The following is a 24318-nucleotide window of genomic DNA, read 5'->3' on the forward strand; positions in this document are numbered from 1 at the left end:
CATATACATACTGATATATTTAATATACTATATATATATATATATATATATATATATATATATGTTTCCAAAGAAAAAGTTCTGCAGTTTGTTGCCATGCCAGACAGAATCTAATAAGCAGAACATTGAACCTCAGCACTTAATTCCTTTGCTTTCCCCGCAGCTTATGTTATGCCTGTGCTTGCTTGACATTCTCAATTGTAACATTAGCAGATTGTGAAATGTAATTACAGTGTACGCATATTATGCCGCTGGTTATAACACAGCACATAGTTGTATATATTATGTTACCTGGAGCCTTGAATAGCTCTGCTGTTCTGGGAAAGTATTTGGTTTTGTTATTACAAAGCCTCCGTGGAGTTATTATCTGTTACATCGCTAATGTACGGCTGGGTGTATACCGGCCTGGTGGAACAAAGTAATTAAACACAGCATGGGCCAAGCGTCAAAGTAAAATGGGCGGATATATTAATATAAAGCTGCCCCGCAATATGGACATATATGACTTTGTAGACAGTTTCTCCAGTTTAGGATACATATTTCTGTTCTTTCATATGTATACATTGTCGGATACTCTTATTATTCTCTTTCTTTTGCAGCTCCAGATGTCAGGTCCCCTGAAAAGTTCTTATTCTGATGTTCTCAGCAAGGTTGAGGGCTCATATTCAGTGTTGATGGTACGGTGATTGCTTGGTTTATTCTGATCAGTCAGTAATCAATGAGCGTGGGAGGTGTTGTAGTTCAGACAGAGAGGATAGTGAATGATGTGTTTCCTAATTCCTAATATTGTTACTTGTCAGCAAGTAAAGCATTACCTGATGATTACATCCATTATGAAGATCATCACTGTATTGCAACATGGCTCTTGTTTCTCATTTTGGACACTAATTGTTATTAGAGTGTAATTATTGTTGGCGGCCGTTGATGTAATGTAGCAACCTTCAAAACTTTTGTTGAATTGAACATTTTTGGTTAGGACTCAATATATACGGTAGATATTCATCATTTGCACATCACGATTAGTGATGAGCGAACGTTCTATGATAAGGTGTTATCTGAGCATGCTCGTGTGCTAGTAGAGTATCTTCGATGTGCTCAAATACTATGTTTGAGTCGCCGCAGCTGCGTGTCTCGCGGCTGTTCAACAGCTGCAGAGCATGTAGGGATGGCCTGTTAGACAATCCATGCATGTGTTGTGGCTGTCAAACAGCTGTGAGACATTCAGCCACAACGACTCGAACATAATATCTGAGCATGCACAGATAACACCTTCTCTGAGCACGTTCGCTCTTCACTAATCCCAATCTCAAACTTCAAGCAGCACATTAGTGTTTTTCGTTATTCCTCACTTTAGTTGCCATGATATGTGTAAGTGTAAAGAGTGCAGTTATATACTCACCGGTCACCATCTTCTGCTTTTTTCAGTGGCCCTCTGGTCTGCTCCAGCATCATGTAACTGCATTTGTAGCATGCTGGATTATACCGTGTTTTCCGTGTAGAGCAGAGCTAACTCTATCAATGCAAGTCTATGAGACTCAGAGCAAGACACTCTAGCCTCGTTCCGTGCCTCATAGACTGGCATTGTAAAAATGTAAAAAGTGACCTCCGCTCCACGTAGCAGACACTGAGTGATTCTGCAGGTCACAGATGTGATCAAATGAAGCTGGAACAAAGCGCCAATGAGAACAGTGACTAGTGAGTATGTTACTGCACTCATTACACAAACACATAGTATTGTTATCAAAGGGAGAAATGAAAAAAATCAGTGGCGTGCACCTTTAAAGAGGACCCATCAGATCTCCTCTAACATTATGCTTTAGTAAACCGTTACCCATGAAATGACAGTTCTGGAGCATCTTTTCCTAGATCTGTATTACGCTGTGTGGTTTCACTGTTATTCCTCTTAAAATATATGAATAAAGTAAGAACTGAGTGTTACCATTCCCCATGTCAATGAAAAGTGTCCCCATCCAGCCTGACACTGGCCAATCAGTGCAGACAATACAGAGAGACACCCTATTGTCTGGGGACCTTGTTTTTTTATTTATTCATACATTTCTAGGATAAGTAGCAAGAGAAACCACATATAGGATTGTTCAACTGCAAAGTGATCCAGAGTTGTTACTTCACGGGGTGGACAAATATTTACTTAAACAGACAGGTCAGGAGAATTAAGAATTACTGTATTTCCTCTGTAACTAGGGCATATGTTTGAGTCCCAGTTACAGGGGAAATTAACATTAGAAAATAAAATAATGCAATCTTAGAATGTCCCTGAAACTTTATAGAGTGCACAATGTATTAAAAATACATAAACATTAAAAAAAGACAAAAAATCCCAAATGTGTATTTTAGTGACACTTGACAGCTTTCAAACAGGAAGCTGGGCTATGCATGGCAGGGGTTACTGACAAGAGTTCTTGAACTGCTTAAAGTTAGACATTTCAGGTAATATGTTGTTATTTTTTTCCTTTCATGTATTTTTTTTAGAGTAAATCAAGAAGCCGACAGAAGCACCTGGAATCCCTCCACAGTTTTGTCACCAGAGCCACAAGGGAACTAATATGGTTGAATGAAAAGGAAGAGGAGGAGGTGGCATATGATTGGAGTGATAGAAACCAAAACATACCATCGAAGAAGGACTATCATGGCGTAAGTATGCACTTCAAAGCAGTATGTGTTCTTTGCATACACCCATACATAGGACCCTGTGATTTACCTTGCGGTGATGGAGCGTCGCCGCAAGGTAAACAGACATGCTGCATTCTAAAAAGACGCGCCGCATGTCCGGAAACGCAGGGCCGCCGGATGCGTGTTACCACGCATAGTGGAGACGGGATTTCATAAAATCCCCTTCACTATGCTGTAACATCTGGACGCTGCGGGTTGAACGCTTCGGCTGTACGCAGCATCCAATCCGCAGCTAATCCGGATGTAATCCTGAACATGGACACGTACCCTAAGAGTCCACAGCATCCAGTGTAGGCACTGACATAACCTAACACATATCAAATGAATGAAAATGTATCAAATATCTTTGATCTCTTTTTGTAAAGGATTTAATGAGGGAACTTGACCATAAAGAAGAAGTCATTAAATCTGTGCAAGACACCGCAGAACAGCTGCTGCTCCAGAATCATCCTGCCAGATCCACCATTGAGGTGAGTTCAGCGATTCCTCATTTTTCAGTGTACTATAATAGTATCTTGGTTTTCTCATGTTACATTTTTCTTTAATATTTTCGTTAACTGAGCATTAATATGCTTTAAAGGAAATCTGTCACACGGTTTTTGCTATCTCATCTGTCAGTAGCATTACGTACGGTCAGAGACCCTGATTCCAGCAACGTATCTCTTACTAGGCCGTTTGCCATCATTTTGATACAATCTCTGTTATCTCTGCTGCAGATCTATCAGTTCTCTGAACGCTGAGCTCTGTATAACCCTGACCACATAACTAATTGGCAGCTTCCTGTGCATAGGCTGAAAGCTGCTAATAAGTGGTGGGGACGTGGTTAGACTACATAGCCTGTCTGTATTATGTTTTTTCTATATCAGGGACATCAAATAACACACAGTACCGTGTGTAATAGACACGTGACAAATTCATATAGTTGAAATATGTAATATCTGACCAACATTGAATTCCACTGAAATCAATTTCAGAAGAGAATCAAGTGAGTTTGTTCTTTATTGGTCTTGTATTCTGGAAATCATAGGTGGTCTCACGTATGTCTATGACAGTACTGATGATCATTTGGACTGAATTTGCCTTTGTAGATTTGACCAGTCTCCTTTACTTAGTGACAGCAATAATAGCCAAGTATGATGCCGTATTCCATCCAATAAAAACAACGTCACAGACCCAGTAGTCAGTGGGATTCTTCAAGATTTGTTTCATTAGTGGTGGATTCATTTTCACAGTAGTCTGAATACAACCTTACGTTTAATATGAAGGGTTTACTGAGTATTCCATTATAATTATGGAGATTTGGGGTCAGTTTAGAAATGGCGTATTGCCACAGAATAAACTCTGAATGTCTGAGATGTGGATGCAGGAAAGATATATATCTTGGTACCGTGTTAGCCAGTAGATAGAAAAATATTTAGAATTGAGAGTCATTAGTGGTTGATACCTTTTAATGGCTAACTGAAAAGATGGTAACAAATTGCAAGCTTTCGAGACTACACAGGTCTCTTCATCAGGCAAAGACTAAAAGAAATTCTGAAGAATCAAATATTTATGCACAACATAGTATAGAAAAAAAAAAAAAAAGGAAAAACCATGGATAAGACAGGTGACATGAAGCAGAATTACCATGAGTGATAAACAGTTATGTCCATAAATATCGGGCCAGTTCTTAGATAAGATTTGTTTTATTGTCCTGTGATTAGGGTCTCTGTTGTGATGACCCCTCATAGTCTGAGGGGCAAGTTCCTTAGTTGATGTAAAAAGACATAAATCTGTGCGACACATTCATTCCTGCATTTAGACTGTCAAAGGTCGTCATCAGTTTATATTCCCAGACTCTTCTGTCTCTCTGAGATTTGAAGCTACCTTTTAACACAAGTAATTTCATGTTCACAATGTTATGATTTGGGAGACAAAAATGTATTGCCACAGGTAGATCCATTCTTTTTTCTCTTATTGTATGGCGGTTAGAATTCATTCTTGTTCTAAGCTTTTGAGATGTGGATGAGATTTCCAAAAACAGAATGACCCAAACTGTTAGGCTGTGTGCACACGTTGCGTTTTTTTCGCGTTTTTTCCCGATAAAAATGCTATAAAACCGCAAGAAAACGCATACAATAAGCATCCCATCAATTAGAATGAATTTCGCATGTTTTGTGCACATGATGCGTTTTTTTCCGCAAAAAAAACGCATCGCGGTAAAAAACGCAGCATGTTCATTAATTTTGCGGGTTTTTTTTGCGGATTTCCCACTACAAAATGCATTGGGAAGTGTCCGGAAAAAACCGCAGCAAAACCGCGGCAAAAACGCATGCGGTTTTCTTGCAGAAAATGTCCGGTTTTTCTCAGGAATTTTCTGCGAGAAGTCCTGAACGTGTGCACATAGCCTTACACTGCTGCTGGAAATGTGACACGATGAATTTCACCCAGTGCAATCCAGCACATGCACTTGTGGGTTACCTGTGGATTTATGGAAATCTCCCTCTACTTCTGATGGCACCCTGATCTTGATGGAAGAGATAAAAAAGCACAAGTGTCTTTACAAAATGACATGAGACGCTGAGTGTTAGGGCTCGTACAGACCCAGCGTATTAAATGCTGTGTGCAAAACAAGTAGCATATGGACGGCACACTGACCAATGCAAGTCCGTGTGGTAGTGACCCATGGTCTGCGTGTAATATTCCCTACTTTGACCCATATTCTGGATCAGACGTGCCCATTATAAGTCAAGGGGTACATAATAAAAAGTGGATCACATACTGGTCACCGTCAGTACGTCTCGCGTTTTTGTGGATACATTAAAATTATCAAGATAGGAAACTGTATTTGTTCTTTATTTTTTATGAAATTGTTCATGTAAAAAATGGGTGCCATACAGATCGCCAGAAAGGATATGCGGATTACATAGAGATGTACAGAAACCAGACAGACTGATAACAATGAAAAATCATTTTTTCTGGATGTAAAACATGTGATTTTGCATATGCTCATGTGAACCCAGCCTAGCTAGATAAAGCCTATCTTCCAACATGGCACAAATCTGTGCCCATCTGCCTCGCAATAAGCTGCCTCTCTCTTACCTCTAGGCCTACAAAGCCGCTATGCAGACACAGTGGAACTGGATTTTGCAGCTGTGCAGTTGTGTAGAGCAACATATACGGCAAAACACTGTCTACTTCGAGGTATGTCATTAACTTCATTAACAGGCTTGGCGATGGATGGCCACCTTTTTTGATGGCCATGAATATGCAGACATAATTATTGTTTGTGGTAGTAGTTTTCTGATGAATATTGTGTTAGCCATAATAAAGTATATGGAAAAGGGTTTTCCATATAAAAAATATATATATTGTCTTGTTTACTTAAATATAGACCCCCATACAGATAAAAAGTAATCCAAGCCCACCGATTTTGGCTGGTTAGCTGACCATCTAAAGTGTATGGGGGTCTCCAGACTTTCCTCGGAATTCAAATGCCCAATCCTTTCTTTTTCCTGGGTAGATAAGCCGGTGTCAGTTGTGTCTGAAATGTGTTTTCTCTCCTCTCAACACTGACACATATACAATTTGCCAAACTGTGCGTTTGGGGGATGGTGAAGGTAGTTGTCTAGGCTGTGAGGACACCTAACCTCTCGTCTACACTTTATATATGTGTCCATCTCCAGGATAGCTTCTGATCCTCACGGTCCCTCTTCCTCACAATGGTCATGCATACATTTTCCAGTTAGACATCATGAACCTGACTGTGTTCATTTTGGCTCTTAATACATGAGCAATATAGAACCCACCTGATATTACAGCCACATTGTTCCATGTCAGTGTTTGTAGGGAAGAAACAGACCTGCTATTCACCACCTAATGCTGCAATTTTTATGTGATGATCGGATTGTAAAAATGGATCGAAGCATTTCACTTCATTATTTTCTGTATGTTATTTTCTGCATGGCCTCACTAAAGCATATTAATACTTTTTTTGAGCTTGTGTGATACAAATTCCCAGTACAGTAGGAATTGAGCCTTTATGGTAACTTTGAATTTAGTAAAACTTCTGATTTGCAGAGAATTCATTATTCATTTCAATGTGTGATCAGTGCTGCTCCCGAATCGCCACTCCAGGGTTGCAGTGATGACTTGTATATAACATACTGTTATGTTTCTTTTGTACTGTAGTATTTCAGTGATGCCAAAGATGCCACCGAATATCTGAAGACCCTAAAAGATTCCATATTGAGGAAGTATAGCTGTGACAAATCAACCAGCGTACATAAACTGGAAGACTTAGTACAGGAATCAATGGTAATGGCCACTAAAGCATGTATTCCTTTATCATTGCAAGATGTTACATACATATCGATATGAAAATCTTATAAGGTCCCCTAAATGGGATGCCCTCCTTTTTTCTGAAGGGAACAGATTCCGCAAAGAGCTGCTCTCGCTATGGAAGACAGTGCGAACATGCTTTGCATAATCATTCATCTATCTGAAGGGGCGCCATGTTATTCTGGCTGATTTTTCCAGTTCCAATCTATATTATTCAGTTTCAGAAGTAGCAGAAATATGTCCCATTTTCCTTGCCATGTGGCGCAAAGGCTGCATATGGCCGTAGAGTTTGTAGAGGGACGTAATTAGATACTATTGATGAGCGCAAGTGTTTGTTACTTGCGTTTGCCTAGGGTGCTTTGGTATGCACAGAGTATTGCCGGTGCTCGAGTTCCACAGCCACATGTTTTGCAGCTATCAGACAGCCACAAAGCATGTTGGGATTTCCCGTGTTTGCCAGGCAATCCCCGCATGTTTTGTGTGGCCGCAGAGACTCAAACATCTCACTCGAGCACCTGCAACACTCGGTGCATACCCGAGCACCCTAGGACAACTTGAGTAGTGAGCACTTGTGGTCAAGAGTAATAGATACTCTACATTCCCATAAACAGCTGGTTATAAAATTGCTCATATTGTCCAGGCAGCAACAATGGTCCCGAAATCCCGCTGGCAGGTAATAACCTATCGGTAGAACATTCTCTGTCGGATTTCACCTACTCGTGAGCTTTTGGAAGTACTCTATTAGAGCACCTGGTTATTTCTTAGAACGTAATATAAAAAAGGTTTTCTTTAAATCCAAATTGCTAAAATGCATAGATAATTTGGAAGTAGTGCCTTTGTTTCTATAAGCTATTAAAAAAAATTGAAAAAATCCCCAACATTTCAATAAACCAAAAACAAGCGTCCCGAACCATCATTCAACATGAGAAGCGATTCGCTGCTAATACTGACGAGCACAGAGGATAATTGATTGTTCCGACTGTTTAATGTCATACATAACTTGTTTCTTTCTAATCACTCAGGAAGAAAAAGAGCAGCTTTTACAATATAAAAGCACAGTTGCCAGCCTTGTTGGCAGGGCAAAGGCAGTGGTTCAGTTAAAACCAAGGAACCCGGACAATCCACTTAAAGCATCAGTTCCAATTCGATCTATATGTGACTACAGACAAATTGAGGTCAGTATATGATTCCGTTGGCAGTGTGCATCCTGCCTTACTAGTTCACTTGCCTGTTACATGGTATTCTCAGGTCAGTATTCAGAAGGATAATTTTTAATGCTTGTCTACACTTATCCACAATTATCCATAGTTTGGTGTGTTGTATAACAGAAGTCTCAGTATGCCAGACAAGAAAAATACTCCAGAAATCTCTCCAGAGTAGATGGAAGGGGCTTCCCTCTCTAAAATTTAAAACAAATTGAAAAAGACACAGATTACTCCTGTTCTAGCACATACTTGGTTGCATACTGGTCTCACTATTTTCTAGCACATCCTTGGTTCCCCCGCTGGTCTCAGTCCTTTCTAGCACATGCTTGGTTCCCTGCTGGTCTCAGCCCTGTCTAGCACATCCTTGGTTCCCTGTCGGTCTCAGTTCTTTCTAGCACATCTTTGGTTCCCCGCTGGTCTCAGTCCTGTCTAGCACATCCTTGGTTCCCTGTTGGTCTCAGTCCTTTCTAGCATATCCTTGGTTCCCCACTGGTCTCGGTCCTTTCTAGCACATGCTTGGTTCCCCGCTGGTCTCAGTCCTGTCTAGCACATCCTTGGTTCCCCGCCAGTCTCGGTCCTTTCTAGCACATGCTTGATTCCCCGCCATTCCCAGTCCTTTCTAGCACATCTTTGGTTCCCCGCTGGTCTCAGTCCTTTCTATCACAGCCTTGGTTCCCCACCATTCCCAGTACTTTCTAGCACATCTTTGGTTCCCCGCTGGTCTCAGTCCTTTCTATCACAGCCTTGGTTCCCCACCATTCCCAGTCCTTTCTAGCACATCTTTGGTTCCCCGCTGGTCTCAGTCCTTTCTATCACAGCCTTGGTTCCCCACCATTCCCAGTCCTTTCTAGCACATCTTTGGTTCCCCACTAGTCTCAGTTCCTTTTTTTCATCCAGATGAGCATGTGACCATGGTGGCCAGTGATGGGCTGTCATGCTTAGACTAGGAAATACACAGATCTGCAGTACTGCAAGAGGAGCTGCAAATGATTCATGAGAGGGAAACCCATGTAAGCTGTGATGGAGAAGGTCATGCCAAGACATACCAAGCTTTTCTTCTCCTTTTGTGTTTTTCTATGGACTGGATCCCCTTCCTAATAGAACTCCATTTTCTCAGGCAGCACTTTCCTAGATATCCGTTTGATGTCATTTTCCTTAGTGCAGCTTTACATGCTTTGATAATGCAGAGATATCCTTGTGCATGTTACTGATCAGTTTAGTAAGGCGGGATCAGGGAGTGATTTGGTGCTGTTGCAAGTTCGGTTTTAGCACTACTGGAGATTTAGAATCACGAGAAACTCCATTTGATCTAAACTATTGGCCTGCAAATCTATGTACGTTGAGATGATTGTAATAGTGGATTAGAAACAGAAAACTATTGGAGATGTAAAGTTGTTAAATAATGCAGCCAAATTTACCATACAGAATTTTAGCATTGTGCTGGTGGTAGCTGTCTCTCTTCTATATCATCTCAACTAATTAAAAAAATAAAATATCGCCCGGCATTAGACTGAAAGACTGCTGACACATCGCACAAAACAGAGTAAGGCCATGTTCACCCCATCCTTTTTTTTAATGCGGAATCGCCGCGATTTTCCCGCTGCGGGTCCGCAGCTGTTTTCCATGCAGGGTACATTACAATGTACCCTATGGAAAACGGGAACTGCTGTGCCCACATTGCGGAAAATCCCCAAAAAAGCCGCGCTGAATAGCTGCGGTAAAAAAGAAGTACCATGTCACTTCTTTTTGCGGAACTGCAGCGGTTCTGCACCCATAGACCTCCATTGTGAGGTCAAACCTGCAGTAAAACCCGCAGATGAAAAAAATATCTGCGGGTTTTCGGCGGTTTGTGGTGCAGAACCGCTGCAGTGTGGCTGCCCCCCCGTGCCCCAATCCCGCCCCCCCGTGCCCCAATCCCACCCCCCCGTGCCCCAATCCCACCCCCCCATGCTCCGACGCCCCCCTCCGTGCCCTAATCTCCCCCCCTTATACTTACCCGGCCTCCCAGTGTCCGTCCGTCCGTCTTCTCCCTGGGCGCCGCCATCTTCCAAAATGGCGGGCGCATGCGCAGTGCGCCCGCCGAATCTGCCGGCCGGCAGATTCGTTCCAAAGTGCATTTTGATCACTGAGATATAATCTATCTCAGTGATCAAAATAAAAAAAAAATAGTAAATGACCCCCCCCCCCTTTGTCACCCCCATAGGTAGGGACAGTAAAAAAATTAAGAATTTTTTTTTTCCCACTAAGGTTAGAATAGGGGTAGGGTTAGGGTTAGGGGTAGGGGTAGGGGTAGGGGTAGGGTTAGGGGTAGGGTTAGGGTTAGGGGTAGGGTTAGGGTATTTTCAGCCATTTTAACCCTAAAAAACTTCCTAGAAAACACACAGACTCTGCATAGAAAACTGCATTAAAAAGCGCACTAAAAAATGCATCAAAAAATGCACCAAAAACGCTTCAAAAAAAGGACCTGCGTTTTCTGCCAAGAGCTGCGGTTTTTAGTCCTGAAAAAAAGGAGGTAAATCAGGAACGTGTGAACATAGCCTAATTGTTTTTCCATCTTTACAACTAGATAACTATTTACAAAGATGATGAATGTGTACTGGCAAGCAACTCACACCGTGCAAAGTGGAAAGTGATCAGTCCTACCGGCAATGAAGCCATGGTCCCATCTGTGTGCTTCACCGTGCCACCACCAAACAAGGAAGCTGTAGAATCCGCAAACAGGTACAACCACTAATAGTCTGTGGAAAGAATCATGTGACTTTAATAAGGGTCAAAGACTAATGAAATAAATTAGCAAACTATCTCTTGTGCTGACCTTTTGTTAAAGGGTTCTTACAAACATTTCATATCATCATCTCGTCACACTCACAGCATATGCGATGAATTGCAGATTGACCACTGAGACTCCCTCCAGTCTCATGAACGGGGCTATGACATGTCTTGTGGAACATCGGTGGCCACACATGAGCACTAACCCTTCATTAATTCTGTGTGGGATTGCCAGATACAGCTAAAAAACGTATTTCTCTAACTCCGCCAGTCCTATAGAGAGATAAATGACTGACGCTCCACTCACACAGAGCACTTTAGTGCCCATCATCTCAGGATCAATGGTGGGCTCAGTGGTCGGATTGTTACAAGTGATAACTTTTCATATTGGGAATACTCTTTAGGTAACCTACATTACAATTATTATTATCATATAAGATTTCGTCCAAAATTCTAGGCTGATAATTTGTTTAAATTCTATAGGAGGCTGAAGCTTTGTTTTCTGAAATGGAGCTTCAGACCCTCTGCCCTTACAAAGATGGAGATGATTTGCAGCCACCACTAAAACGCCATCTGTTTTAAATAGGAATGTCCCTCTCTATTAAAAGTCAGAAATGATGAGTAACTCATATAGTCAGAAACTGTTTTAACTTCGTGTTTCCAACAAACTTATAAAGTAACTGTTGTTATATTTTTTATTTTTTTATAATTTAATAGTAAATGAGAAACTTTGTAATACTGTATATAGTACATAAATCTGCTTCTTTCTCCCCCAGGACAGATCATTCATACTCAAAATTCTCAATTCATAGGTAAAATCTGTTTTCAGTGAACATGGACTTTCCAGCTACTGAGATAGGTAATGGCAGCTGGTGCTCATAAAGTTTTACGGAGAACTATAACTGTCATTTCAAGAGAAATTGCAGCTGAAAGTCTGTGTCTGCCTCTAGTCCCCCCTCCTACGTAGAATAGAAATATAAAAGCACCAACTGTAATCTTCTATCTCAGTAATGGGATGATCTGCCGTCACTGAATACAGATTTTACAGATTTTACCCATGAATTGAGAGTGAATGATCACTCCAGGAGGAGAGAGAAGCAGATTTCCCTGATAAGATATATTAGAAAGTTGCTTATTTACACGTGTAGTTTGATTTGAGAAATAAAAATTAAAATGATGGTTACTTTTTTAAGTGTAATTGATTTGGGTACTATATACAATTGTGCTCAAAAGTTTGCATACCCCAGCAGAATTTTTGCTTTTTTGGCTTTTTCAGAGAATATGAATGAGAACACCAAAACTTTTTCTCCACTCATGGTTAGTGGTTGGGTGAAGCCATTTATTGTCAAACTTCTGTGTTTTCTCTTTTTGATCATAACGACAATCCAAAACATTCAAATGACCCTGATCAAAAGTTCATATACCCTGTTGATTTTGGCCTGATAATGTACACAGAAATTGAAACAAATGGGTTTGAATGGCTACTAAAAGTAACATCCTCACCTGTGACCTGTTTGCTTGTAATCAGTGTGTGTGCATAAAAGCTGAATGAGTTTCTGGGATCCAGACAGACTCTTGCATGTTTTATCCAGCCACTAAGGATTGTGAGTCATGGGGAAAGCAAAAGAATTGTCAACAGATCTACGAGAAAAGGTAGTTGAACTGTGTTAAACAGGAAAGGGATACAAAAAGATATCCAAGAAATTGATAATGCCAGTCAGCAGCGTTCAAACTGTGATTAACAAATGGAAAATCGGGCTCTGTAAAAACAAAACCACGGTCAGGTAGACCAAAAAAATGTCATCCACAACTGCCAGGAAAATTGTTCGGGATGCAAAGAAAAACCCACAAATAACATAAGCTGAGATACAGGACTCTCTGTGTGGCTGTTTCAAGATGCACAATAATGAGGCACTTGAAGGAAAATGGGCTGCATGGTTGAGTCGCCAGAAGAAATCCATTACTGCACAAATGCCACAAATTATCTTGCCTACAATACGCAAAACAGCACAGGGACAAGCCTCAAAACTTCTGGAACAAGGTAATTTGAAGTGATGAGACCAAGATTGAACTTTTTGGCCACAACCATAAATGTTACATTTGGAGAGAGGTCAGCAAGGTCTATGATCAAAGGAACACCATTCCTACTGTAATAGACGGAGTTGGATCGCTGATGTTTTGGAGATGTGTGAGCTACAAAGGCACAGGAAACTTGGTCAAAGTTGAAGGAAAGATGAATGCAGCACGTTATCAGCAAATACTGGTGGCAAATTGGACGCTGCGCATGGGACGTACTTGGACGTTCCAACATGACCGATCTAAAACACAAGGCCAAGTTGACTTGTCATTGGCTACAGCAGAACAAAGTGAAGGTTCTGGAGTGGCCATCTTAGTCTCCTGACCTCAGTATCATTGAGCAACTCTGGGGAGATCTCAAGTGCACAGTTCATGCTAGCCAGCCCAGGAATTTACAGGAACTGGAGGCTTTTTGCCAAGAAGATTGGACAGCTTTACCATCCGAGAAAATAAAGAACCTCATCCACAACTACCACAAAAGACTTCAAGCTGTCATTGATGTTAGAGGGTGCAGTACACGGTATTAAGAAATGGGGTATGCAAACTTTTGATCAGGGTCATTTGGAAGTTTTGGGTTGTCATTATGATTTAAAAAGAGAAACCACAGTAGTTTGACAATAACTGGCTTCACCCTACCACTAACCATGAGTGGAGAAAAAGTTTTGGTGTTATCATTCATATTCTCTGAAAAAGGCCAAGAAAGCAAAAATTCTGCTGGGGTATGTAAACTTTTGAGCACAACTGTGCTCTGTTTCTGAGAATCTCCCCAAAAATAGTGTCTGGCAAGTTTTAAAATGTTATGAATATATCAAATTTGAAGAATATATCATTTTATTATAAATTACCATTTGGAATATTTCATTGCAGGATTGAGCAAATGTATCAAAGTGTTTTATCACTGTGGCATGAATCCCATATCAACATGAAGAGCATGGTATCCTGGCATTACTTAATGAACGAAATTGAAGCCATCCGTGGAAGCAAAGTTTCTTCAGTATGTTTAGTTTTTTTATTTTAAGTCTTGTTTGAGATCACTTACAGATATATAACTATACTAGATGGTGGCCCGATTCTAACGCATTGGGTATTCTAGAATATGTATGTATGTATGCATGTATATAGCAGCCACATAGTATATAGCACAGGCCACGTAGTATATAGGAGCCATGTAGTATATAGCAGACAAATACTACGTGGCCTGTGCTATATACTATGTGGCTGCTATATACATACATATTGTAGAATACCCGATGCGTTAATACAGGCCACGCAATATATAGCAGTAGCCATGCAGTATATAACACAGCCCAAATAGTATATAAAACAGCCCACGCAGTATATAGCAGCCACGCAGTATATAACACAGGCGACGTAGTATCTAACACTGGCCACGTAGTATATAGCAGCCACGTGGTATATAACGCAGCCCACGCAGTATATAACACTGTCCACGCGGTATATAACACTGCCCACACAGGCCATGCAGTATATAACAGTGGCCACGTAATATGTAGCACATGCCACCCAGTACATAACACAGCCCACATAGTATCTAACACTGGCCACGTAGTATATAGCAGCCACGTGGTATATAACGCAGCCCACGCAGTATATAACACTGTCCACGCGGTATATAACACTGCCCACATAGTATCTAACACTGGCCACGTAGTATATAGCAGCTACGCGGTATATAACGGTGCCCATGTGGTATATAACACTGCCTACGCAGTATATAACACTGCCCACATAGTATATAACACTGGCCATGTAGTATATAGCAGCCACACGGTATATAATGCAGGCCACGCGATATATAACACTGCTCACGCGGTATATAACACTGCCCACATAGTATCTAACACTGCCCACATAGTATCTAACACTGGCCACGTAGTATATAGCAGCCACGCGGTATATAACGCAGACCACGTGGTATATAACACTGCCCACGCAGTATATAACACTGCCCACGTAGTATATAACACTGCCCACGTAGTATATAGCAGCCATGTGGTATATAATGCAGCCCACGCGGTATATAACACTGCCCACAAAGTATATAACACTGGCCATGTAGTATATAGCAGCCACGCTGTATATAACGCAGCCCTATGTATTCATGGAGCACAGCCCTTCCAGCAAATTATAGATTTAGGATCTCACGCAGCGTCAAGCAGATATATATAGTGCCAACATTGTGCTGCCTTTTCTCCTGTGTATAACTGTTGATGAGACTAATAAACTGTATAACTCTTCCTTGTAGATTAAAACCTTGCTTCCTGGAGAACATCAGCAGGTTCTCGGCAATCTGAAAACTCGTTTTGATGAATTCCTGGAAGACAGCCAGGAGTCAAAGATGTTCTCCATGTCTGATATAGGACAACTGGAGAGAGAGGTCAATGTCTGCAGACTGTACTATGAAGATCTTCTAAAGTCTGCAGAAAGAGGTAAATATATTTTTTGTTATGCTTTGCTTATATGGCACAATTAATTCCACAGTGCTTTATAGCCATTATCAGCACTGTTCCCATTGGGGCTCACAATCTAGATTTCCTATCAGTATGTCTTCAGAGTGTGGGAGGAAACTGGAGAACCCGGAGGAAATCCACATGGAGAACATGCACACTCCTTGCAGATGTTAATCTTGGTAGGATTTGTAGGCAGGTCCCCAACGCTGCAAACAGTGCTAACCACTGAGCGACCATGAGCACATATATTACAGTGCAAATCAAACGGAATACAGAGCCAGTCCTTAAACCCACATATTCAACCATAAGGTGGAATCACTGGGAAAGGGTTGTGGCAGGTTCTAATGTAGTGATTAGAGCCAAACACAGGATCCAAATAAGAGAAGTATCAGCCTTTGATTTTTTTCTTTTTGGATCAAAAGCTGCCATAAACATATTTATTGTTTCCAGCCTTACAACTATAAAATGCACATGTTTTAAACATGTTTTCCCACCATAATAAATGATCATCTATTGACATAATTGATAAGTTATTGATTTCTGAGAGTCTGACCACTGAGACCCTCACTGATCCCAAGAAAAGGGTACTGGAATCCCCTGTTTGAGTGGAGCAATAGTCCTGTATGTGCCTCACTGCTCCACTCATTATATCACTGATAGAGATAGCTGAGTACACGGAGACTAGAGGCCCATGCTCCAGATCAGCATAGGCTACTAATTATATTCGCATTTTCAGAATATTATTTGACAAAGCTAATATTTCAATGGAGACACATAGGACTGGAGTCATCAAAGCTTTCACAACAGAATTCTGGCATTAACCCCTTAATCCCATAAGACGTACTATCCCGTCCAGGTGACCTGGGACTTAATTCCCAGGGACGGGATAGTACGTCATATGCGATCGGCCGCGCTCACGGGGGGAGCGCGGCCGATCGCGGCCGGGTGTCAGCTGCCTATCGCAGCTGACATCCGGCACTATGTGCCAGGAGCGGTCACGGACCGCTCCCGGCACATTAACCCCCGGCACACCGCGATCAAAGATGATCGCGATGTGCCGGCGGTGCAGGGAAGCATCGTGCAGGGAGGGGGCTCCCTGCGTGCTTCCCTGAGACGATCGGTACACGGTGATGTACTCACCGTGTACCGAGCGTCTTCTCCCTGCAGTCCCCGGATCCAAAATGGCCGCCGGGCTGCATCCGGGTCCTGCAGGGAGCACTTCCGGGTCAGGATCAGGCTGCAGCTGCAGCTCTAATCCTGCCCGGCTGTATGTCAGATCACCGATCTGATAGAGTGCTGTGCACACTGTCAGATCGGTGATCTGTGATGTCCCCCCCTGGGACAAAGTGAAAAAGTAGAAAAAAAAATTTCCACACGTGTAAAAAAAAAATAATTCCTAAATAAAGAAGAAAAAAAAGAAGAAAAAAAAAATATTATTCCCATAAATACATTTCTTTATCTAAAAAAAAAACAAAAAAACAATAAAAGTACACATATTTAGTATCGCCGCCATATAGCATCATAACCAAAAAAATAAAAAAGTTATAGTCCTCAGAATAAAGTGATGCCAAAATAATTATTTTTTCTATAAAATAGCTTTTATCGTATAAAAGCGCCAAAACATAAAAAAAATGATATAAATGAGGTATCGCTGTAATCGTACTGACCCGAAGAATAAAACTGCTTTATCAATTTTACCAAACGCGGAACGGTATAAACGCCTCCCCCAAAAGAAATTCATGAATAGCTGGTTTTTGGTCATTCTGCCTCACAAAAAATCGGAATAAAAAGCGATCAAAAACTGTCACGTGTCCGAAAATGTAACCGATAAAAACGTCAGCTCGTCCCGCAAAAAACAAGACCTCACATGACTCTGTGGACCAAAATATGGAAAAATTATAGGTCTCAAAATGTGGAGACGCAAAAACTTTTTTGCTATAAAAAGCGTCTTTTAGTGTGTGACAGCTGCCAATCATAAAAATCCGATATAAAAAACGCTATAAAAGTAAATCAAACCCCCCTTCATCACCCCCTTAGTTAGGCTAGGTTCACATTGCGTTAATGGGTTAACGCTAACGGACAGCGTTGCACGGCGAAAAATGTCACAATTAACGCCGTGCAACGGGTCCGTTAGCACACCCATTGACAGCAATGTGATTTTCGGGTGTAGCGCATCGCTAGAGCGTGCCATTTTTGGCTCGCGCTAGCAAGGTACCGTTCAAGCAGCGTCCGAGGCGCGCCCGAGGTCCGATCCCCGATCTTCCAGAGCGGGGACGTTAACGCGACCACTAAACACGACACCTAAAAAGACATTGCGTTAGCGCAATCCGCTTGCGCTAAACGGATTTCCCTAACGCAATGTGAACCTAGCCTTAGGGAAAAATAATAAAATTTTAAAAAATGTATTTATTTCCATTTTCCCATTCAGGTTAGGGCTAGGGTTTGGATTACATTTACGGTTGGGATTAGAATTAGGGGTGTGTCAGGGTTAGGTGTGTGGTTAGGGTTACAGTTGGGATTAGGGTTAGGGGTGCGTTTGGATTAGGGTTTCATTTATAATTGGGGGGTTTCCTCTGTTTAGGCACATCAGGGGCTCTCCAAACGCGACATGGCGTCCGATCTCAATTCCAGCCAATTCTGCATTGAAAAAGTAAAACAGTGCTCCTTCACTTCCGAGCTCTCCCGTGCGCCCAAACAGGGGTTTACCCCAACATATGGGGTATCATCGTACTCGAGACAAATTGGACAACAACTTTTTGGGTCCAAGTTCTCTTGTTATCCTTGGGAAAATAAAAATTTGGGGGGCTAAAAATCATTTTTGTGGGAAAAAAAAAGGATTTTTTATTTTCACGGCTCTGCGTTGTAAACTGTAGTGAAACACTTGGGGGTTCAAAGTTTTCACAACACATCTAGATAAGTTCAGTGGGAGGTCTAGTTTCCAATATGAGGTCACTTGTGGGGGGTTTGTACTGTTTGGGTACATCAGGGGCTCTGCAAATGCAACGTGACGCCTGCAGACCAATCCATCTAAGTCTGCATTCCAAATGGCGCTCCTTCCCTTCCGAGCTCTGCCATGCGCCCAAACAGTGGTTCCCCCCCACATATGGGGTATCAGCGTACTCAGGACAAATTGGACAACAACTTTTGGGGTCCAATTTATTCTGTTACACTTGTAAAAATACAAAGCTGGGGGCTAAAAAATCATTTTTGTGAAAAAAAAAAAGAATTTTTATTTTCACGGCTCTGCGTTATAAACTGTAGTGAAACAATTAGGGGTTCAAAGTTCTCACAACACATCTAGATAAGTTCCTTGGGAGGTCTAGTTTCTAATATGGGGTCACTTGTGGGGGGTTTGTACTGTTTGGGTACATCAGGGGCTCTGCAAATGCAACGTGACTCCTGCAGACCAATCCATCTAAGTCTGCATTCCAAATGGTGCTCCTTCCCTTCCGAGCTCTGCCATGCGCCCAAACAGTGGTTCCCCCCCACATATTGGGTATCAGCGTACTCAGGACAAATTGGACAACAACTTTTGGGGTCCAATTTATTCTGTTACCCTTGTGAAAATACAAAACTGGGGGTTAAAAAATAATTTTTGCGAAAAAAAAACCAAACAATTATTTTAACGGCTCTGCGTTATAAACTGTAGTGAAACACTTGGAGGTTCAAAGCTCTCAAAACACATCTAGATAAGTTCCTTAGGGGGTCTAGTTTCCAAAATGGTGTCACTTGTGGGGGGTTTTAATGTTTAGGCACATCAGGGGCTCTCCAAACCAACATAGCGTCCCATCTTAATTCCAGTCAATTTTGCATTGAAAAGTCAAATGGCGCTCCTTCCCTTCCGAGCTCTGCTATGCGCCCAAAAAGTGGTTTACCCCCACATATGGGGTATCGTCGCACTCAGGACAAATTGCACAACAACTTTTGTGGTCTAATTTCTTCTCTTACCCTTGGGAAAATAAAAATTTGGTGGCGAAAAGATCATTTTTGTGAAAAAATATGATTTTTTATTTTTACGGCTCTGCATTATAAACTTCTGTGAAGCACTTGTTGGGTCAAAGTGCTCACCACACCTCTAGATAAGTTCCTTAAGGGGTCTACTTTCCAAAATGGTGTCACTTGTGGGGATTTCAATGTTTAGGCACATCAGGGGCTCTCCAAACGCAACATGGCATCTCATCTCAATTGCAGTCAATTTTGCATTGAAAAGTAAAATGGCGCTCCTTCCCTTCCGAGCTCTGCCATACGCCCAAACAATGGTTTACACCCATATATGGGGTATCAGCATACTCAGGACAAATTGGACAACAATTTTTGAGGTCCAATTTCTTCTCTTACTCTTGGGAAAATAAAAAATTGGGGGCGAAAAGATCATTTTTGTGAAAAAATATGATTTTTTATTTTTACGGCTCTGCATTATAAACTTCTGTGAAGCAATTGGTGGGTCAAAGTGGTCACCACACATCTAGATAAGTTCCTTAGGGTGTCTACTTTCCAAAATGGTGTCACTTGTGGGGGGTTTCAATGTTTAGGCACATGAGGGGCTCTCCAAACGCAACATGGCGTCCCATCTCAATTCCTGTCAATTTTGCATTGCAAAGTCAAATGGCGCTCCTTTCCTTCCGAGCTCTGCCATGCGCCCAAACAGTGGTTTACCCCCACATATGGGGTATCAGCGTACTCAGTACAGAATGTACAACAACGTTTGGCATCTATTTTATCCTGTTGGTAAAATAAAACAAATTGGAGCTGAAATAAATTTTGTGTGAAAAAAAGTTAAATATTCATTTTTATTTAAACATTCCAAAAATTCCTGTGAAACCCCTGAAGGGTTAATAAACTTCTTGAATGTGGTTTTGAGCACCTTGAGGGGTGCAGTTTTTAGAATGGTGTCACACTTGGGTATTTTCTATCATATAGACCCCTCAAAATGACTTCAAATGAGATGTGGTCCCTAAAAAAAAATGGTGTTGTAAAAATGAGAAATTGCTGGTCAACTTTTAACCCTTATAACTCCCTAACAAAAAAAATTTTGGTTCCAAAATTGTGCTGATGTAAAGTAGACATGTGGGAAATGTTACTTATTAAGTATTTTGCGTGACATATCTCTGTGATTTAAGGGCATAAAAATTTAAAGTTGGAAAATTGCGAAATTTTCTAATTTTTCGCCAAATTTCCGTTTTTTTCACAAATAAACGCAAGTTATATCGAATAAATGTTACCACTAAAATGAAGTACAATATGTCACGAGAAAACAATGTCAGAATCGCCAAGATCCGTTGAAGCGTTCCAGAATTATAACCTCATAAAGGGACAGTGGTCAGAATTGTAAAAATTGGCCCGGTCATTAACGTGCAAACCACCCTCGGGGCTTAAGGGGTTAAAGCTTTGAAAAGTCAAAAAATGTAGGTGCATCGCCTATATTTTGAGACTTTTGGCGTCTTCACGCCAGTTTCTCCCAGCTCTGACGAAGTAGGCGGAACTGAGGTAGGACAGGTTACAGCAAGAGCGTTACCCTACAGCTCGACTAATTGATGATGATCTGTGGCGTTCCCAATGCCAGAAATCTCACTCCAGTAACTGACTAGAGTGAGATTTGTGGCATGGCCCATGCAGTAGTACGCCACTTGTCAGTTGTCAGTCGCTCCTGCTTCACGAAGAAGCAAGCACCTCTTCATGAATCACGGGTGTCTGACTACAGCATGCCTCCTCAGCAAAGACCAGTGTGAACAACGCTGGTCTTCATGAATCGGGTCCACAGTGTTTGGTCAAATAACACACTCAGTTCTCATGTAATACTCATGTTTAAGGAAAAGTAGCATTTCTTAAAAATTTTGTGAATTTGTGACATAATATCTAATTTAAGTAGTTCATTTTACTATATTATAACACCTTATAGCGGAGTCAAAAATATCTACTATAGGAAGAAAAAAAGGCAGAGATCAATGGAACATGCTGTAGTGAAATATAAAAAATTCCCCTATTAATAAAGTTTAAAACCTATACCCCATTATGGCAGTCTTACAGACTTCTGGAATCCTTAGTAAAAAATATGGGTGCAGAAGTCTTAAATGCTTCAGTTTAATTATATATATACTAGATGTTGGCCCGATTCGGGTATTCTAGAATATGCATGTCCTCGTAGTATATTGCCCAGCCACATACTATATTGCCCAGCCAAATACTATATTGCCGAGCCACGTACTATATTGCCCAGCCACGTACTATATTGCCCAGCCACGTACTATATTGCCCACCCACGTACTATATTGCCCATTCACGTAGTATATTGGTCAGCCCCGTAGTATATTGCCCAGCCACGTAGAATATTGCCCAGCCACGTAGAATATTGCCCAGCCGCGTAGCATATTGCCCAGCCACGTAGTATATTGCCCAGTCACGTAGTATATTGCCCAGTCACGTAGCATATTGCCCAGCCACGTAGTATATCGCCCAGCCACGTAGTATATTGCCCAGTCACGTAGTATATTGCCCAGTCACGTAGTATACAGCACAGAGCCACGTAGTATATTGCCCAGCCACGTAGTATATTGCACAGCGACGTAGTATATTGCACAGCCACGTAGTATATTGCCCAGCCACGTAGTATATTGCCCAGTCACGTAGTATATTGCCCAGTCACGTAGTATATTGCACAGCCACGTAGTATATTGCCCAGCCACGTAGTATATTGCCCAGTCACGTAGTATATTGCCCAGCCACGTAGTATATTGCCCAGCCACGTAGTATATTGCCCAGCCACGTAGTATATTGCCCAGCCACGTACTATATTGCCCACCCACGTACTATATTGCCCACCCACGTACTATATTGCCCATTCACGTAGTATATTGGTCAGCCCCGTAGTATATTGCCCAGCCACGTAGAATATTGCCCAGCCACGTAGAATATTGCCCAGCCGCGTAGCATATTGCCCAGCCACGTAGTATATTGCCCAGTCACGTAGTATATTGCCCAGTCACGTAGCATATTGCCCAGCCACGTAGTATATCGCCCAGCCACGTAGTATATTGCCCAGTCACGTAGTATATTGCCCAGTCACGTAGTATACAGCACAGAGCCACGTAGTATATTGCCCAGCCACGTAGTATATTGCACAGCGACGTAGTATATTGCACAGCCACGTAGTATATTGCCCAGCCACGTAGTATATTGCCCAGTCACGTAGTATATTGCCCAGTCACGTAGTATATTGCACAGCCACGTAGTATATTGCCCAGCCACGTAGTATATTGCCCAGTCACGTAGTATATTGCCCAGCCACGTAGTATATTGCCCAGCCACGTAGTATATTGCCCAGCCACGTAGTATATTGCCCAGCCACGTAGTGTATTGCCCAGTCACGTAGTATATTGCCCAGTCAACTAGTATATTGCCCAGCCACGTAGTATATTGCCCAGTCACGTAGTATATTGCACAGCCACGTAATATACAGCACAGAGCCACGTAGTATATTGCCCAGTCACGTAGTATACAGCACAGACATGTAGTATATTGTCCTGCCAGGTAGTATATTGCCCAGTCACGTATGTAACAGGTTAAAAAATAAAAAATAAACATACTCACCATCCGAAGAGCCCGTTGTAGTTCTGGCGCTTGTGTGCGGTGTCCGGTCCCAGGATTGGTATGAGCGCAGGACCTTCCATGATGTCACGGTTACATGACCATGAAGTCATGGAAGGTCTTTCTCCCATAGCATCTTTGGAAGCGGAACCTGCCGCTTGCAGTGCCGAGGAGAGGACGCGACAACGGAAGGTGAGAATAAGTTTTTTTTTTATTATTATTATTATTTTTAACATTAGATCGTTTTACTATTAATGCTGCATATGCAGCATCAATAGTAAAAAGTTGGGGACACACAGGGTTAATAGCGGCGGTAACGGAGTGTGTTACCCACGGCATAACGCGGTCCGTTACCGCCGGCATTAACCCTGTGTTAGCGGTGACCGGACGGGAGTATGCGGGCGACAGGCACTGACTGCGGGGAGTATGGAGCGGCCATTTTCTTCCGGACTGTGCCCGTCGCTGATTGGTTGCGGCAGCCATGACAGGCAGATGGCGAGACCAATCAGCGAACGAATAACCGTGACAGAAGGACAGACAGACAGATGGAAGTGACCCTTAGACAATTATATAGCAGATATATATATATATATATATATATCTATATATATATATCTATATATATATATATATATAGATATATATATATAGATATATATATATATATATAATTTTATATCAAGATATAAATATATATGGCTATCTCTCTCTCTCTCTCTCTCTCTCTCTATATATATATATCTATATATATATAGCTTGATATGAAATTTGATAACTGTTGGTCGCATTGATAGCTAATGTTAGACTCTGGCAGATTATGTTGCAGTGAATTGACAGGTTCAATACAGTACAATGAATACAGAACAATATGGATCTCCAGAGTGCTTTAATACAGGACATAAATCATATTATGAATGACAACAAAAAACATTTATATTTAATTTTCAACAGAGGAACAAGAAGAATCTGTTTACAACCTGTATACCTCTGAGATTAGAAACTTCCGTCTCCGCCTGGAAAACAGTGAGGAACGGCTTATTCGACATATCAGAACACCACTAGACAGAGATGATCTACATGAAAGTGCCCTGAGAATCTCTGATCAAGAGGTAGGTCAAGCTGACAGCGGGATTTTACTGCAACTCTTGGGTGACACGTTTTATTCACACCTATATTTGAGCGACTCCGCCTGGGATGCTCAT

General features: G+C 41.6%; 1 protein-coding gene across 5 annotated transcripts in view; it reads left to right on the plus strand.

The window, feature by feature from the left end:
- Window positions 1-24318, plus strand: part of DST (dystonin) — a 750022-nt gene that overhangs the window by 444504 nt on the left and 281200 nt on the right. For all 5 annotated transcript variants that reach the window (XM_069726740.1, XM_069726743.1, XM_069726742.1 and 2 more), the window contains 10 exons: window positions 600-677; window positions 2491-2652; window positions 3057-3161; window positions 5779-5874; window positions 6862-6987; window positions 8034-8186; window positions 10783-10937; window positions 13929-14055; window positions 15328-15511; window positions 24068-24225. In XM_069726740.1, coding sequence (XP_069582841.1) covers window positions 600-677; window positions 2491-2652; window positions 3057-3161; window positions 5779-5874; window positions 6862-6987; window positions 8034-8186; window positions 10783-10937; window positions 13929-14055; window positions 15328-15511; window positions 24068-24225 — 1344 coding nt within the window. The remainder of the gene's footprint in view (window positions 1-599; window positions 678-2490; window positions 2653-3056; window positions 3162-5778; window positions 5875-6861; window positions 6988-8033; window positions 8187-10782; window positions 10938-13928; window positions 14056-15327; window positions 15512-24067; window positions 24226-24318) is intronic.

The sequence above is a fragment of the Ranitomeya imitator genome, chromosome 5 (assembly GCF_032444005.1).
Source record: "Ranitomeya imitator isolate aRanImi1 chromosome 5, aRanImi1.pri, whole genome shotgun sequence".
Taxonomy (NCBI): domain Eukaryota; kingdom Metazoa; phylum Chordata; class Amphibia; order Anura; family Dendrobatidae; genus Ranitomeya; species Ranitomeya imitator.